Raw genomic sequence first — 18,867 nt, 5'->3', positions numbered from 1 at the left:
TTCTTTCTTTCTTTCTTTCTTTCTTTCTTTCTTTCTTTCTTTCTTTCCCTTGTTATTTATTTATATATGTATATTGGCAAGTAAAGATTTTTGGGCCACCCCTCAGCAAGCTCAACTTTCCCCTCTTATCATAGAAGCTAAATTGGGAGCAGGAAACTGTCCTGGTTCGCAGATGCGTTGATAACTCAGTCACTTGGGTGCTGCTCTGAAATGCAACATACACATTGCAAGGAGAAGATCAGTAGTAATTTACTGTTTTAATTGTGAACTTACGTTTCATTTTTGAACGGTACATTTTTGCCATCAGAAATGACTGTCGGGTGCAGGCTGATAGTGCATTATAAATACAAATATTTGTTCAGACTATACATAGTCGGTTTTGTTTCAGTTTGTAATAACATGGAGCCTTCTGTGTGGGGGATCTTGGCTGAGAGATGTCTGTCCCTTTACATTCTGACTTTATAACCAGTCTCCCAAGCTAGTGACGTGCGCCCTATCACGTCTGATTAAATAGAAAAGGAGAACGGGATTGATGCCACTGGGCAATATTTTCAGAGCATGAATTTTGACTCCTACAGGAACGATTCTTGAGCAGTCTGTGAGGAACAGTGCAAACTATTTCAGGCAATGTTATTACCCAGCAACTGCTGCAATCTGATACACGGTATATTGTACCGGTTGGAATTTTGCAACTGTTGCATTTGGAGTCCACATAAGTAGAATCATGGCAGAGGAATAGATGTGAGACCTTGCAAAATATGAGTGCTGCTTTGCAGAAACCAATACTTAATATCAATTTGATAAACATTTGCAGCTGGGAAAGGTAGATTTAAAAGTGGAAATGTATTTTATTTGTATTTAATCCCACCTGCATCTAATGCTCTGAAATACAATTAATGCTTTTTTGACACCGAGGTATATTTTTAAAAAAAGCCTTAGATGAGTTGATTCTAGTGGTCTCTTCTGGCCTTCAAAATCAATGGATGTTGCATTTAAATTCATGCTCATTGTTGTGGGGAGTGGGTTATGATATCCAAGTTTCCAGTAAAACTAGGAAAGATCCGAGAAACACATGCACTTCCCCGAGCCTTAGGGACGGGGGGGGGCGCAAGATGGGGGAAAGCGCTGAAGGTTTTCAAGGTGCACGTGAAACTGTCTCACCTTCACACGCCCGTGTTACAGCGCCTTGGGTCGGGGGAATGCAATGCTCAGCACAGCCGATGTGAGTGTGATCCCCCCCGCACCCCTTTCCTTTTGCCCAGCCACAACCGGCAGTGACCCCAGTCTGTCTCCGGATTCCCAAGACCCTTCCCAAGACGACGCGAAAGACTCGGAGAGCGCAAACGTGTCAGACAAGGAAGCTGGCACCAACGAGAATGATGATCAGAACCTGGGGGCCAAGAGGCGGGGTCCCCGCACCACTATCAAAGCCAAACAACTCGAAACTCTGAAAGCAGCCTTCGCAGCGACCCCCAAACCCACCAGGCACATCAGGGAACAGCTGGCCCAAGAAACCGGGCTCAACATGCGAGTCATACAGGTACCAAAAGCCAGTCCCAGCCTCGGTTACCTGGGGGGCCGGGGGCAGTTTGTGCGTACAGCTCGCTTGCTAGCAGTGTGTTTGGGAAGAGGGGTTTCCAGTCGGTTAATCGTGGGCCCCATCCACAGCCCACTGAAAGGCTCCTGTTGACTTTGAGTCAGGCCCCAGGTGGGGTCTCCAAACAAATCTCCCAAAATACAAGTCGGCTGGTTTAAAAGCTAAGCTTCCAAATGATGCACTTTCCAGTTCAGTACCAGCCCAGTGAAAGGAGAGAGAGGGAACTGACTTGCCAAGCGAGTTAAAGAGACGGGCCTTATAATAATGCCTCCCCTGGGTAGCAAAAAGCCTCCAGGGGGGCAAGATACCCAGCCCCCTGCCCACGCTGTGCAGTCCTTACTCTGTCCGCTCAAATCAACGGGGTGAGAATCTAGCCCCTGGCGACTCTGTGCACAGAATCGCGCGAGACCTATTTCTACCTCCCATAGTCATGATAATAAAGGGAAGCAAAGGCTTGTGTGTTTAGGATACTGGTCAGTTTCCAAAACAAAAGAAGGGGAAAAAAAGGGACATCAGAGTTCTAGCTGGGCATTTCTGTATATATATAATTGAAATATACGTTTTTGACCCTAATGAATATAAACAGCTGCTTTATGTGCTCAGAGCCTGGTGTTTATTGAACTTCCTCCTGTGGGGCTGGGTCGAGAGATCCTTGAGAGGGTTAAAACCTTTCATGCATTTTGCATCCACCTTTCATGTGGCTCCTGACAGATCTAGGAAACAGCCAAAGCTTTGACGTGGTTCCAAAAAGGAGCCGCGGCATATGTACAGGGAAGTCGCACAAAAAGCATAACACGGGGAAGCCCCCAGAGGAAGTCTTTCTGCAGGAAAACGGAGAAAAGAGGGAAAGGAAAACGTACGATCAGCCCGGGAGAAATGGCCAGGAAGAAATGGAGGAAAGGGAGTTGTACAGGATACACTGTCATGTTGATAGTGTGCCTCCTACAGAGCAAATCATCCGTCCCAAACTAAGGGGTACCCGCTGGTTTGAAAGATGAACAGGTCGAGGAATACTGAGTCAGCGTTATTCTTTCCAAGATTTTTTTTTTACAAAACAAACTTCCCATTTCCAGAGTGACATGATAGGCGGACTCTCAAACTGACTGAAATGTGGACTGGCTGGAAATAGTCCCACCCGTCCTGTTCCTGCAGTGACCTGTGCACCTTCCAGGGGTGCAATCCGGCAGCCTTCGCCCGGGCAAGACTCCCGCAATCCTCCAGGGAAGTTTTGCCCGAGTGAAGACTGCAGAGATTTGGCTCCTAACACCGGGCACAGACTTTATTTAACCAAAAAAAAAAAAAAGAGGCGACCCGCTTCTTGCGGAAAGTGCTAAAGAAGCTGCGAACGGTATCGAAATTAATAACCATAAATGTGAGGGGTTAATGGATAAATAAGAATGACAATGCGCTGGAATTATTAAAAGGTTTATAAACCCGCAGCGCTGGGGGTAATGGGGGGTTAAAGGACCATTAAGGCGAGGTTAGATTGGAAAGTCTCAGTGTGAGGATAATTAGGAGTAATCTTGTCAGGGTAATAAGAATTAACTCAATCATTCTTGACCTGCAGCTGGAGTGCTATAAGCAAAGAACCCAGGGCCTGATTTGAAATGTTCAATTCAACATGGACTGTACATTTGAGGGCAGTTTAGATATATATATAGACACGAATATATGTGTCTACACACAGCGAGCTGTGCGTGTACATGTTACTTAGCTTGTTTGTAGATGTATGTATGATATCTATCTGAATAAAGGGTGTATCTGTGTACATTATGTGTATGTGTGTGTATATATACACACCACATACATACACAGATGTATATATACACATAATTGTGTGAATTCATATAGAGTGTATATTGTGTGTATATGAATTCACACAATTATATATATATTTGTGTGAATTCATATACATACAATATACACTCTACATATGCATACGCACAATATATATATATATATATATATTCAATGATGTAAGTATGTATGTGTAAATATAATGTGTATATGTGTGTATACAGATGAATGTTTGTGTTTTATTGTTCATGGGAAATATATCTGACATGTTGTTCAAATTAGAACAACAGACACTTAGTTTAAACCTGGTCTTCAGTGAGTTTTGCCTGAATAAAAATTACAGGGTTGAGCCCTATTATATCTGGTAAAAAAAAGTCGGTATCAGCTTTTTTCCCCTTAAAAGAAACATCCCATCCGCCTTTGTTTCCCTGGAGCGGGGTTTTGCGCTCTTTAGCCCCGCCACCCCAGTATGTGAGAGCACTGAAGTTAATTAGTGACCCAGGGAGTTAAGGCGCTGGGGACTTTGTTTTGTTTTTATTTAAAAGAAAGGACAACTATTTATTTAAAATGTCTCGAAGACATTCTCAGAATCCGTCTCCAAGGACAATTTTTTTTTTAATCTTTCCGAAGCACTCGGAGAAATTGTTCTTTGGGATTCCGAGAAGAAATTTTTTTTAGCCTTTCCAGTAATGTTTCTAGGCGGTCCTGTATTTATTTTGAGACTGAAATCCACCCCCATCTGACACTGCCCTCTCGCACGGGCTGTTACAAATCGGGTGTCAGTTCATTGTATTGGAGGGGTTGAAAATTCAAGTCCGAAAAGATGAGGCTTTCCCAGGGGTGGGGGCCTGAAAGCCCCAAAAAATCCGTTGCTGTCTGGAGCCTGCCTCCAGTGATATACAGGCTGTCACCAGCGTCCAGATGGGTTCACGCATTTGGCAATTCATCAGCCTCCTCTCCTGCCCCGGGGGCTCCGCGGAGGGTCCCTCACCCTCCACCTGCTTGGGGGAAAGAGGTGCTGCGTCCTAATTCGGTTGCATCCCGGACCGACACAGGCTTGACACCGGAGCGGAATGCGGGGAGAAAGAGAAAACAAAAACAAGAACTAACCCTAGGAAAGTGGGGGCTGAGCCGCCCAGAGGGAGTCAAAATCCTGCCTCCCTTTTCATAGACTAAACAGACAGTTCCTGGCTGGGGGCAGTTTGAACCTGAGATAAAAATTTCCCCCTTGGTGAAGGACTGAGTGCGCTGGGTCCAGGGGTCTGTTCTGCAGGGGAGGGTGTTAAACTGTGTGTGTGTGGGGGGGCGGAGATAAAAGATCTATATGTGCCTCTGCCTTGGTGTGTCTGGGTTTTCTGCAGGGCTGTCTATGTCTAAGGGCAGCCTGCGGGTAGACGTGTTGTGAGAGGGGCAAGTCTGGGGGCGCGGGACATCTGTGGTGCGCACACACGACCCTGGCTCTGTGTGGACGCAGCTGGCGCGGGGTGGCTGGAGAGGGAGTGGCTCCGCTCCCTGCCCCCGGCTGGCGAGTTTGCATGGGGCGGGGGGGATCAGCCTGTCCCAGGCGGCAGCTGCGGCTCTTTGTCAATCCCGTCTCCTTGCTGCTCCCAGGTGTGGTTCCAGAACCGGCGCTCCAAGGAGCGGCGCATGAAGCAGCTCAGCGCGCTGGGGGCCCGCCGGCACGCCTTCTTCCGCAGCCCCCGCAGGATGAGGCCGCTGGTGGACCGGCTGGAGCCCGGGGAGCTCATCCCCAACGGGCCCTTCTCTTTCTATGGAGGTGGGTAAGAGCGCCGGGTAGAGACGCCTCCCGCGGGGCTAGAAAGGCGCCGCAGGTGAAGAGAAGCAAAGGTCAGGCCAGGTTCCCCCCGCCCCCAGCTGGCACGGCTTGAAGGGGAAGAAATTTCTCCTAAGAGGGGGATCCCCCACCCCAAACAAACCCAGCACAATCACAGCTACCCCCACTGGAACAGCTGCAGGCAGGAGACACTCCACACAAACCCCTGCGCAGCGTAGAAGCAAACGCTTTCTCCCTGTTTTACTTAGGGAGGAGGATTTCAGTGCGTGGGATCTCTCCTAAGGAGCGCCCATAGCTCCCTAACCCGCTGTAGGGACACACAACCTGCGGGGGCGAATTTAAAAACCAGGAAGGAAAGCGGCTGAACATGTCACCAATCAGCTAAGAATGGCCGCTGCTCTCATTTGTTGTTTTTGGTCGTAGGTGGTGGTGGGGATTTTCTCTCTACCTGGGCTTTGACTATTATTCTTATGGGAGGTTTCTCTCCTTCAGGCCTGTTTCATCTCCAGAAATCTTGCATAAATCATTGAGCACTCTCTGTGATTATTTATGGACACCCTGCTTTCCAAAGCCAAGTTGAAATCTAATGGCAGAGTTTGGGGGAGGTTTGGGAAGGAGGTGGAGGGCTTGTTTGACTGTGTTGAATGTTCGGAGGGGAAGCATAGAAGTTCTAACATTTCCGGTTGGTAGAGGACTTATTTCCCAGATCCCTGTAAATACAAAAGAGGGAGCTGGTTGTGAAATCAGGACTGATTATCAACCTCTGGCTGCCACTAATGAATCACTCCAATTAAAGACTTGAAGAGGGAAAGAGGAAGGCTATATACCTCTCTGTTCCTGGGCTCTTCCTGAGAGAGAATGTGTAGAAACTTTAGCTGCAGAAAGCCTTCCATTCCACTCCAGCTGGAATTAGTGCACACAAAAAAAGGGCCGTGGGGGAAATAAACAAACATTTTAGCCTCGCAAAACCAGTCTGGGGGCCGGAGGAATGAAGGGAACAGGAGGGCACAGAAAATGAAGAATGCAATCAAATGTAGTGAGCCAGAGTCTGTGTAGTTCCATCCTGCAGTCAGCTTGGCTCTGTGTAGAAATAAACTCTTTTGATCCGTGGCATTTTCCTGAAGTGGGAATAAGGACCGGGCATAAAACAATAGAATCTGTCAGTATTGTTTTCAGAAACCTTCTAAAAGAACGGTCCTCTGGTTAATTTCACTGCCATTCACTGCTCATCCTTGTCCCTTTTCCCTTTTTGTCTTTATTTAAATTGACGAAGTTTCCCCTGCATTCTTTGGCCAGAGTAATTTGAGGTGGTGTGAAAGCTCCATCGTGAACAGAGCTGGAGGACATTTCAGTAGATCAAATGACGGACAATTAGGAAAGGTGCTATATGTGTTCTTTGGGCCATGATCAACGGGGATGGGTCCCTCCTGCTAAAACAATTTGAACCAAGTCTTTCCAATGGACCAAGATGCAGAATATCATATCAGCTAAACAGTATTGGCTTTTAAATTCAGTGCATTTATTTTTCTTTGTTTTATCGAAATGGTGACTTTTTTTGAGAGAGAGACAGAAGGTTGGAATTCCTTTCCAGACTTGCCAACATTTGAAAATGAAGCAGATCACTGCTTGGGCAAAGTAAATAGGACCTGTGCACCTTAAGAAACCAAAATTCCTTTACTTACTGTGAGCTCTTTGGAGCAGGTGAGGTACTCTGTGTGTTTAAGATTGTACAGCAGCTAGCCCAGCCAGCCCCCCACTGGGGAATGAAATACACTAACAGGCCAACCTCTCCCTGAAGCTAAGCTCTTGAATCCACATTCAGGGCCAGATTTTTCAAAGTGTTTAGCACCTCTCTAGGCACCTGAATGAAGTGGCCAGATTGGCAAAAGTGCTCAGCACCCAGCTCCCATTGTGCTCAACTGGGAAGTAAGTGCTCACTGGGGCCAAGGTACTTTATTTAGGTGTCTACCTGGGTGCTGAGCTCTTCTGAACATCTGCCCATTGGGCTTTGCTTAGGTGCCTAATTGAGGGCCTGATCCAGAACCCAAGGAGCTCAATGGAAAGACCCACTGATTTTAGTTAGCTTTGGACCAGGTTAAGGCACCTAGTTTGCCCTATCTAGTTCTTTTATTGTTTTACACTTGGTTCCTTTGCATTATTCTTCCTCTCTCTCTCTCTCTCTCTCTCTTTGTCTGGTAGATTATCAGAGCGAGTATTATGGCCCTGGAAGCAATTATGATTTCTTCCCACAAGGACCCCCTTCATCTCAAGCTCAGACGCCAGTCGATCTCCCATTTGTGCCCTCTTCTGGGCCATCAGGAACTCCTCTGGGTGGAATGGATCACCCATTACCCGGACACCACCCTTCCAGTGAGGCTCAGCGCTTCACTGACATAATGTCCCACCCACCTGGAGACTCACCCAGCCCTGAGCCCAACCTGCCAGGTTCTTTGCACTCCATGTCTGCAGAAGTTTTTGGTCCAAGTCCTCCGTTTTCTTCAATATCCGTCAACGGTGGTGCTAATTATGGCAATCACTTGTCACATCCACCAGAAATGAATGAAGCAGCTGTGTGGTAGCTTTAAAACAAACTGGGTCTAAGTAAGTGATGATCTTCTAGTCTGCTTATGTTATGGTGTACAGAAATGAATAAATATAACATCTCTCTTGCCCTAAGACAATTTTACCTTGGGAATGAACTGAATCCAAATCACTCCAAGGCAAGCTTTGCTATAAATCGGGACAATCTTCATAATATGGTTGTAACAAACAAACAAAAAAGGGACACTTTTTGGTACCATTGAAAAGACACTGGTGAAGCTGTACAGTAAAGTTCTGCTGTGCTGTAGGATGGCGTAGGTTGAATACCCTGTTGGATGTCACCCTAAGAGCCACAATCCTTAGGAACTTTTCATTTAAAAAACAAAAAGAACAAAAGAAAGGTCAAAGAAAGGGAGGGGGAAGTGTGAAGAGCGCTAGTTAAGGATGGTTCTGGCATTATGAATTTGTTTGTTAATTTTGTCTCTCAGAAAGTTCAACAACAACAACAAACTCTTTTTAGCTTCTGAAATGTGAGCCTGCTGACTATCAGGTGGGACTTTTTGTTTTTTAATTATTTTGCCAAAATCACAAATACTAAATGTAAGCCCTCAGCATCAACTCTTCTACCTTCACAAAGCTACACACACAAAAAATCCTCATAATAACAAAGGTCGCCAACCAGACCTCTAACTAAAAATGACTTGAAACAAACAAATAAAAAAGTATTCTACCTTCACAAAAAAAAAAAAAAAAAACCTAAACAAAAGACTCTACTGACCTAAAAACAGTCAACTGTTTACGTAGAATGTTAAATTCAGGAGTTCAATGTTTTACTAATAAATCCTGTTTTAGAACCTCTTGTTCAAAAGCAAAATATTTTGAGCAACCAACCAAAATAGATCACTTTCTTTTCTGTAGATGTTATATGACAGATTGCAGGGCTTGTGGTTCACTGTGCTAGTTGTAAAAGGTGTTGTTTACAGAAGGCAAAGAAAAAAAAAAACCCATGAAAACCAGACAGTTGCCAAATAAAGTAATTATATAGCACAAATACTGTAAGGTGCTTTGCACCAGCAACCTGAGCAAGTGTTTTTTGTTTTTTTGTTTTTTTAAGTGTTACAAGGTTAAACAAACAAACATCTTTGCTAATTTTTAGTCCTGTTGAACATTCATGGAATTGTTAATATGACTTATATAGACCCACACAGGTTTTATTTTTGTGTCTTTAAAAGAAAAGTCCAAAATATTTAAATTTTATGGTCAAATATGCAGTCAACAGCTGCTACTTTTTTCTTTATATATTAAATTTCTCATATGTCTTTTATTGTTCTGATAAACCTAAGCTTGTGTGACCTCCAGTGCATATTAGACCATTCACTGTATGAAAGAAAACATGTTGGATAAAATTTGTGAGTTTTTAATAAAATTAGAAAATCTGATGTTTAGATAACTTGTGTTTCATTTAATGATTTAAATAATTTTAAATGGGTCCTCTTGAATATAATAGCCCTGAAATATACATCCACTATACTCGTATTATATATCTATTTTGCTTTGGTAGAAGTCTAAACCCTGTTGCCAATGAAGATAGATGTTATCTGTAGTTTCATCCTCTCTTTGCCTCTGCAGACTTAATTGATACAGTGCAAAAATATGTTCATCTATCAATTAAATTACAGAATTGGAAACGTATCAAATTGTTTAACATATTAGTTCATTCTAGGTCTATGGTAAGACACAAAACGTGTCCAAGATGCTCATTTTTTATGCATATACAAAACTGTATTGTGAATATGTCAAAAACCTGTAAATATATGGTTTAGGATTGATCCATTTTTAGCTCAATTTATTTTCCATAGGAAATCCTGCTTTCTAATTTGGTGGTCTGAAAGACAACATAAACTGAATGTACAGCAAGAAATGACAATAATTTTAATCCCCTTTTTGGAGCTGATATAAAGTTCATTGTTTTATAGCTTTTGGTACGTTAGAAGTTGCACTAAATACATATTGTCCTGAGACCCACTACCCCCCAAAATTTTGAAAAGTTACAGATATAATATTTCAGTTGTGAATTATTACATTGTCTCTGTCTTCAGTCCTTACTGAGGCAAAAATACCATTGATGCCTGAATAAGGAGTACAAGGTTGGGTCTAGGTTTGATAAGTCCCATAGATAAAACCCTTTCCAAGTGCTCATTTAATAGTGGAATTATATATTTTCTCCATCCTTGAGTTGGCTGTTTCTCTTTTGTTTTAAGTAGGCCCAGAAATTTTGCTCTTACCTACAGCTTCGTAGTCTTGATTATTTATCTCTTTGTGGTGAGTGAAAAATCAGAATGCTTTAAAATTGTATGGTATGTAATTTTTATTGGTGGTTTCACATTTTGTTGACTAACACCTAGGCTTATAGACCCAGCAGAGGGGGCATTTAGTTTAAGCAATACTTCAATTTAAACACAGAATGTCTTCTATAATCAGAGATAAATATAAATGATCTGCAAGTCATCTGTTAGTGTTTTTTTATTTTTTTTTAATCATGCTTTATTAAATGCAGGGGAGACTTTTTAAAACTCATGGGCTCTGTGTGTAACTCATTTCTTTATCGCTTTATTTTTTTTATATCCGGTGCTTCTGATTTTTTGCTCCATTTTGCATTTATATATTGAAATCACAGGAGATCTATTCATTACATATTTTGATTTAACTGGACTGATGCTCTTTATATATACTACCATTTGCTATTAGGGGGCTGGTCTACCTGGCTGTTTTATTGTTGAGTCAGTTATTTTATATGAAGAAATTGTGCCAAGTGTTCCCCCCCCCCCCTTCTTTCTTTTTCTTTAAGTGAGTTACTTGTCCAGTGTATTAAGTATTTGTTTATGTAGCGCGCACAGGTAGAAATGTGATGTAACTCAGATTTAGGTCATACAAGGCCAGAGGAAAGCCTGTGTTTACTGGACCCAATCCTGCAGTCCTTATTTCAGGCAAAGATGCGACTCGAATCAGCAGAAGTTTTGCCTGACTATGGGGGCACTATCCACAAGGCTGTGAGAACTCTGGCTGTGATCCATCAAAGCACTTAAGCACATGCTTAATTTTAAGCACTTGAGCAGTCCCGGGCATAAAGTTAAGCACACACCTAAGCGCTTTGTTGGATCGGAGCCAGAGTGCTCAGCTCTAGAGTTCTGGACTCTGATTAACAAGGTAGATACTTAGGAAGGGCCCAATCCTGCATTGTTTGCACAGTCAAAACTCCTGTTGAAATCGCTGGGATATTGGACCCTATACAAGACCTTGCTTACATGCGCAGTTCTCTTGAGGGGTAGTACTCCTGAGTAACAGTTTTCAGGGTAAGGCCCTCTGAGTACATGTGTTTGTATGAGTATTTTATATATGCGTGTGTGTATGTGTTGTATATATTTATATATATAAAACCACACATTATATGTGCGTGAAGACACACACAATGGACTTTCAAGGCTGTTTAAAAACAATATCCTCTTTTGATCTCTTCTTGCTTAACCATTATTGGTTCCAGTGGCCTTCCAGGAGAGCCTTTGTGTTGGCACTACTTTGCAGTAGAAAGTGCAGAGTGATGATGCAGGACCGTGTCCAGGCCTAGATCTGTGCACCAAACTTGCACTGACATACTGGAGTTTGACACACAGATCGAGAGCAGTATGTAGCCTTTATTTTTTGGCAATGTAAGGATTGCGCAGCATTTGAATGCATAAGACTAAGGACTTTTGTAAATTCTTCACAGCAATATACTATTTACTAGAAAAAAGTGTGAAAACAACGAACACACTATTTATAGTAAACCAATTTTAATTTAACAAGATGTTTCTATTGACTAATCAAAATGATCCTAAAACTACTGTGAGTCTTCAGCACTCAAACAATTCTTCTTTTGTCACAAATTGTGGACCATATTCTCCTTCATATCATTGCTGGAAACTCCCATTGATGTCAGTAGCAGCTTTCTTTCTTCATTAGTAATTTCCATTATCTATTTACTCAGGCCTATGCTTGAGGGAGTGATGCGGGATTTGTAAAGATCTGTATCCTAAGGTGAAAATGTACCTAAATTATGATTTGTAGATAATTTATGTATATTATTTTAATATATGTATGTGTGCCCAGATCCTGAGTGATGGGCGCAGGATACAAATCTATAAATAAATACAATTTAAGAATATGATTGGTGATTTACATACTTTTACCATTCAATTAAGGGTCTAAAGCAGCAATCTTTACTCAAGCAAAAATCCCATTGGCTCTTCTGGGATTTTTCCCTGAGCAGAAATTATTTAATTAGGCCTCAGTTGCTTTAATAATGGTATTTATAAGAAACTGGTGTTTCCCTTTCAGTTATCAGACCTGTAAACAGCCTCGTATAAGACTTCACATATATTTAGGTTTAGCCAAGGCATGCCCATTTCTTCACCTAGACAATGCTGTTCAACTGAGAGAGGACAAAGTTATCAAAGGGTTACATCACTGGTGAAATTAAATGTACTAGGGACAAGAGGAATCCGTTTGGAAAAGTCTTCTATTTACTTGTACACCATCACTCTGTCACTGTATTTGGATAGCCAGAAATACTTATTACAACAATACTCTCAAAGCTCCAACTAAAACGAAAGGGGCTATTTAAAAAAGGCTTTCAGTCCATAAGGATTACCATCCCTTGTTAGCTGTCTCCTTTGAGTGGTGTTTTGTGGACAGATACTCGGCATTTTTCTTCAAACCCAGTTGAAGAAAAAATATCCGTGGCCATGGTATCACCCATTTTTCAAATAAGGTCAAATACAAATTTTAATTATAAACTGTGGGCGAGGTCCACAAAGTTAGGGCCCTTAAGGCCCAGTGGATCTTTCACTGATAAAAATGGGAGCTTTGTACAAAGATTGAGGGTAGACAGTGGCCCTTATATAGGAACTGAACTTTGTTAGTAAAGTCATGGTTGCATTCGGCATCACTGAATAGGGAAGGGGGGGGGGGAAGGCAGGGCATTTTTAGGACTACCAATTTTTCTGTACTTTGCCACTTGTGCATGTAATTACCTGATTTGGTTCACACAGTTGTCTTAACTGCACAAAATAGCTGCACAGTTGTGCATCTAAAACAACAGAATCTGTGTCTTAGAATGTTGTCATCAGGTTCTGTAAGTAAGACCACATTGGGATGAATGGAGTGACTTGCTTCTTTTGAAGCTGTTGTTTCAGGCTGTCTGCAGATTCAGGAAGATAGTTCTGCACTAGTTACTCTCTGTTCAATGTTTGGAAGGTTTTCTTTACAGCACTAAGAACTAGTGACTTCCTTTTTTCTTGTGGTGTGTGGGGTGTTTTTTTTAATGAAAGCTTGCACTCTGCAGAATGTGAATTGGGGGGGGGGGGGGGAAAGGACCTGATAAATATGTCAGGCAGGCTGGATTCATATATTTCTCACCTAATAATAAAGGGTTGAGAATTGCCATTGACTGATACACAAAGCTGCCATGACATCACTGGGTCTTCTTCGTGTGGCACTATGACCCTAATCCAGCAAAGCACTTAAGCATGTGCTTTATTTTAAACAGATGAATAGCCTGATTGAGTTCTGTGGGATGACTCATGCTTAAAGTAAGCACATGCTTAAATATTTTTCTGAACTGACGCCTCTGCCAGGAGAGGGCTAAGCATCTGACACTAGATCAAGACCATCCTGGACACACACATTTTGTATATAGAAAATAAATGTTGCATTCTTATGTTCCCCTGAAATTGGAGAGAGAGTGAGAGAGTGTGTGTGTGTGTGTGTGTGTGTGTGTGTGTATGTATATGTATGTGTGTGTATGTATATGTATGTGTGTGTGTGTGTGTTTTGGTCTGTGTGTCAGAGATGCCCTTGGTCAAGAATATACTTTACACTCTCGTATAAATTATTCTCCTAATCTTTACAGTGCCTCTCTGTGTTTTTATAATTCCTGTATATCAGTAGCATCTTTAAACCCTACATGGATCTATTTAAAATGTGTTAAATATATTGTGAATTCAAGAACATACAACAAGGGTGCGATTTCCAATGAGAGTTGGGCACTTAGCTCTTTTGGGTACTTTTGATAATCCCTTCCCAAGTAAATAAAAGCAGATGAATAAAGTCATTGAATAAATCTTGCCTTAATTTCCTTACTAGATCTGGAGAAAAAATGTTAATTGGTTGCTGCAGTGAATTTTTAATTAAATTTTTTTTTAACTGAAAAGAAAAGTTTTTTGGTTTCCTCTTACCCTCCTCTCCTTTCTCCCCCCCCCCCCTTTTCCAGTGGAAAATTTTTGTTGCTGGAAACAATTTTTAGATGCAAAAAAATTGTCATATAAAAATGAAATATTTAAACTAATTTTTTTTTTGTTTTGGGGAGGAGGGGAATGCCATTTTCCATTGCAAAATGTTTAGGGCCGTATACTGCCTCCATGTATGGGTCGAATTCTGCCCTTGATGGTGCAATTCAATTTACTTCAGTGGATGCAACTCTGATTCATGTAACTGCCATTGATATCTATGGGAATTCTGCCACAGACTGATGCATGTAGTCTGCAGCCACACTTGTAACCACCGTTCTAGTTCACAAAGGTAAGAAACAAATGCTGAGTGATACTGAACACTGAAATGTTAAGTGGATGATCAGTACATTGTTTAGTATACATGCTTGGATTGTTTTATATTTCTATATGCATTTCCTTGTTTTTATATTTATAAAAACAAACACTTAAAAATAAAAGCAATGTATTATTATTAATTGCATGTATTTATACAGTACCCAAAGTGTGCTATGCTCTTTCATAGATTTGCCAAGGCTGACATGTAATCTGAGAGTCTTCCAAATGCCCAAAAGCCACATATGTATATCATAGGAACAAGGGAAAATATGAATGAGAGAAATGAGAAGATATTTTATAGTACATTCTTCCCACAGCACACTTGTACATCTGTTACACATTTAGATCAATATTTTTATTTTAGCAAATAAGCATCTAGATCTTCAGTAACATTAAAGGGGAAATATTAAAGGAACCATGTTAACTAGTTTTGGGATTCATGGTTTCCAGTTTGTGAACAGAAAGAAGGCTTTACAATACCTAGTATGAATATAAATGCTTTCAGGATTGTGTTAAAAATTAAATGAAAAAATATTTTTATTATTATGATTTATTTATTATACAAACATTGTTTTGCATGATTATGAATCTAAATGGCAGCAGCAGTAGCATGGCTTTAGGGCATGTGATCCAGAAACTGAAACAGACTAGTCTGTCTCTGTCTGTTTTAATTATCCAAGCTGAGTGAAATGCAAAAAGGAAACAAACAGAATAAATTGGAAGAAGGAAATTGGATTTCTAAAATATTTTAACAATCTATGGTGTTTTAATAGTAGGGATTTTTTGTTTGGTTTTGGTTTATCTTGAGGGGGTACCTTTAACAAAGATTCTAAATGACTAGCCGCTGCACATGTTGGCCCCAATCCAACACAGCTCTCAAACGTGAATAACTTTAAGGATGTGACTAGTCCCAGTGGGTCTGATTCTCCATTGTCCTGTACGTTGTGCTGCCATTTATATCAATGCAAAGTGCGGGCAAAGCTACCACTCTGATTTTTGTAATGTTCTACATCCACTTTGCTCTAGTGTAAATGGTTGCACAAGGTGCAGGGCATCAGAGAATTAGGCCTGTTGGCTTCAATAGGATTACTCATATGTGTGAAGTTATACATGATCTTAAATGCCTTGCTGGATCAGGGACTTTATGCAGAACAATAGACCTATTCCTCTCAATAGGTGAAATCCTGCCCCATTGAAGTCAAGGACAAAAATCCCATTGACTTCAGCGGGGACAGGATTTCACCCAATAGGACTAGAGTAAATCAAACAGAATTTGGCTCATGGTACGTTCACCATGAATAAAATGATAGATTGGGAGCATTTTGTGTAACCATCACTAAAAGCCGCCCCCCCCCTTTTCAGATAGGAGTATTTTGTATTTGTGAGGTTAGGGCAGCGAACACCCATCCTGACATTGGGTACTATTTGGGGGTTTGGAAATGCAATTCTGTATGGTATATTGGCAGTAGACCCTTGGATGGCTGAGTATATACAAGTACCTATTTCTGCTATTTAATTTTTGATAGATTATATACATGTTATTTCTTTATATTAAATAAATGCATGCTCCTCCCTTACTTAATATGGGCTTGTGTTCTAGAACCAAAATGCCCGTTAAAGCTAATAATAATAAAAAAAAAAATCCAGAACAAGCAGCCACAGGCGACAGTGTCTGTGTCCACAGTTTTATAATATCATGTTTTAAGAACAAATAAGGTAAGGAACCTTAATTGTGTGTTGCAGCAAAAGCAAATACAAGAAATATACAATGTAGCGTTTTATAGCCACCTTTTCATAGCCTCAAAATGTAATTTACAAAACAAAATTTACATCCTTTATTGTTTTCTATTTCCCCCCCCCACCCCGCAAAGCTGAAAAAAGCATTTAAACCCTACATTGTGTAAAATCCAGGGGTTTGATATATACTAAACATAGGCATTAGAATAAAAGGTCATATATGTAATACAAATGTTATACAATTTTAATTTTATATGCTGCTCTTTGTATATAATATAACACAATACTTTACCGGGGGACTTTCTGGGAACCATTTTGAAAGCTCGTCCCAGTAACGTAGGATTTGGGGATTTTTAGTCTTTCCTCATAATGGTGTTTTACAGGGTTCTCCAAAGTCCTCACTGGAAGTTAGCTGAGCAATAAACTGCCTAGGCTGCTGAAGGAAATGGTAATTAATGATATTCCTCTGCCCTCTGTAGGACAACTGGCTGCACTGAACTCTTCTGCTTTGGGGGGGAATAATACTGGATCATGGAGTAAAGCAACAAACGCGTGACACCTTGGTTGTTGCCTGGCACAGACGTTTCTGCATTCTAATTAGAAATCACGTCTGGATTAATTTTATAGCATTTAAAAGCAGATAAGCAGTGGGGAGAGTTTTTGTTGACTGGAAGAAGGAGGGGATGAGAGATAATCACGCTGAATTTGTCTCTTAGCTAGAAGTGGATCTGCTTTTGGATCGGGGTTTGTAACTTGAACCTACCATTGTAAGGGACAGAATCCAAACACTGAATGTGACTAAACTGAAATTTAGGGACACTCAGATTTCAGCCCTCTAAATGTTTCATAGTTGGGGTTCTAAAGGCAAATCATTATAGACATGAAGTTTAGATCCTGCTCTGGAATTCTGGTTTGAGGTTTTGTAAGGGTCTGCCTGTGCACACCCCAGTGCAAGATAGGGAATGTATATTTAAAAAAAAAAAAACACCCAAAAGATGACCCTTGAATATGTAATACAAATAGTGAGAAAATAATTTACATGATCCCATATTTTAATCAGCTTTTTTTTTTTTTACAAAAATAAAATGAAAGTGCGGTGTTGATTTTCTTAAGCATTTAAAATGTTTATGGTAATATTTAGCACTTACATAATCATAATACTTAGCTCTTTGTAGAGCTAGGTTATTATAGAATGCTTCTCAGCATCAAAGCACTTCCAATATTAATTAATTCTCACAACCACTCTGGGGGCTATGTATGGTTCATTATTCCCATTTTATTGATGGAGGAACTGAGAGAGAGAGGCAGGTTAAGTGACTTGCTCCGGGTTACACAGCAAGTCTGAGTCAAAGCTAGAATTTGCTCAGAACTTCCCCGGTTTTGTTTGCTTATGCTGTTCACGTATAATAATAATAAGTTGACAGTGGTTCCTGCTTATTATATAGTAACCATATTCTGTGATACATGAACTCAGAGGTCAAAGGCCAAGGTGTTTATATCAAACATGGGGCCTTATACTGCAACTTTTAGATGAATTCACTCCATGGGCCTGTTGTGTGAATAAGGGTTGTAGGACTGAGTGCAATATGAGCCTAGGATATAACTGTTATTGAATTAACAGGAACTGACCTCAAGTTCAACTTCCAAATGGAAAAAGCAAGACAATTTTTTTTTTTAAATAATTGGTTTTATAAGAATGGCTGCTTCAAGTTCCTTCTCCACTTCATCAAAGTGTTAATTACATTGGGCCAAATTTTCAGCTAATGTAAATTGAAGTCAATGGAGCTCTGAGAATTTACCCAAGATGAGAATCTGGCCCATTGCCTAGGAACATGTTTGTGCAAGCATGTGCACACACAAAAGGTAGAACCCTATTTACCTGAATGGAAGAGATACCATGGAATCTGGTTAGATGACAGATTTTGTTTTTCATAAAAGTGATGTATGTGAGGGATAAGGATAATATGTGTATCCTGGGGGGGGAGAAGAGTTGCATAAGAGAGGTTTTATTATGTATAAACACCAGAAAAACATTCTATTTACATAGGTTTACATACATGCTTAGACAATCATACATTCTTTCACCTCCACCCACAGATCCTTCTCCCCTGCGTTAATGCTCACACTGATTCCCCCATTATACTTCACGTTAGTTACCCTCACCCCAACACACCCTCACCTACCAGGCCCTACCTCACCCCACTTATCCATACAAAAGTCCCATTCACTCAGCCTCTCCTTATACCCACAACCCCTTTTCACCTACCCTTATATACCCACACATAACCTTCCCACCACACCCTCTTACCCCCCCCCCGACACCCCTTTTCCCCTTCACCTCCCCTCATACCTCTGGCCCTCACTCTTCCATCCCCCCTTATATCAACACCTCCTGCTCACCTCTCCTTATAGTGATACCCCCTTACACCCACATCCCCTCCCCTCCTGATACCCACACCCCTCCATCCTCCTTACACTGACCCCTTCACCTCAGCAGATACCCGCCCCCCTCCACGCCCCTTACACCCACATCCCCTTCACCTCCCGTGATACCCACACGCTCTTCAACCCCCCTATAACCACACCCCCTCCCCTCATACTGATACCCCTTCTACCCCCACCCCCACCCTATACTGATACCACCTTATACCCACACCCTCTTCAACCCCCCTATAACCACACCCCCCCTCCCCTCATACTGATACCCCTTCTACCCCCACCCTATACTGATACCACCTTATACCCACACCCTCTTCAAC

The 18,867-nt window shown here is 41.4% G+C and overlaps 1 protein-coding gene across 1 annotated transcript in view; it reads left to right on the top strand.

The window, feature by feature from the left end:
* Positions 1-7,768, top strand: part of LHX1 (LIM homeobox 1) — an 11,971-nt gene extending 4,203 nt beyond the window's left edge. Inside the window, exons 3-5 of the mRNA XM_024195363.2 lie at positions 1,263-1,540; positions 5,006-5,171; positions 7,389-7,768. Coding sequence (XP_024051131.1) covers positions 1,263-1,540; positions 5,006-5,171; positions 7,389-7,768 — 824 coding nt within the window. The remainder of the gene's footprint in view (positions 1-1,262; positions 1,541-5,005; positions 5,172-7,388) is intronic.
* Positions 7,769-18,867: the final 11,099 nt, after the last annotated feature.

The sequence above is a fragment of the Terrapene carolina genome, unplaced genomic scaffold, assembly GCF_002925995.2.
Source record: "Terrapene carolina triunguis isolate 2854851 unplaced genomic scaffold, T_m_triunguis-2.0 Scaffold231, whole genome shotgun sequence".
In the NCBI taxonomy this organism is placed as follows: domain Eukaryota; kingdom Metazoa; phylum Chordata; order Testudines; family Emydidae; genus Terrapene; species Terrapene triunguis.
Note: the sequence above shows the minus strand (reverse complement) of the source record. Positions and strands in the feature narration are given on the sequence as shown.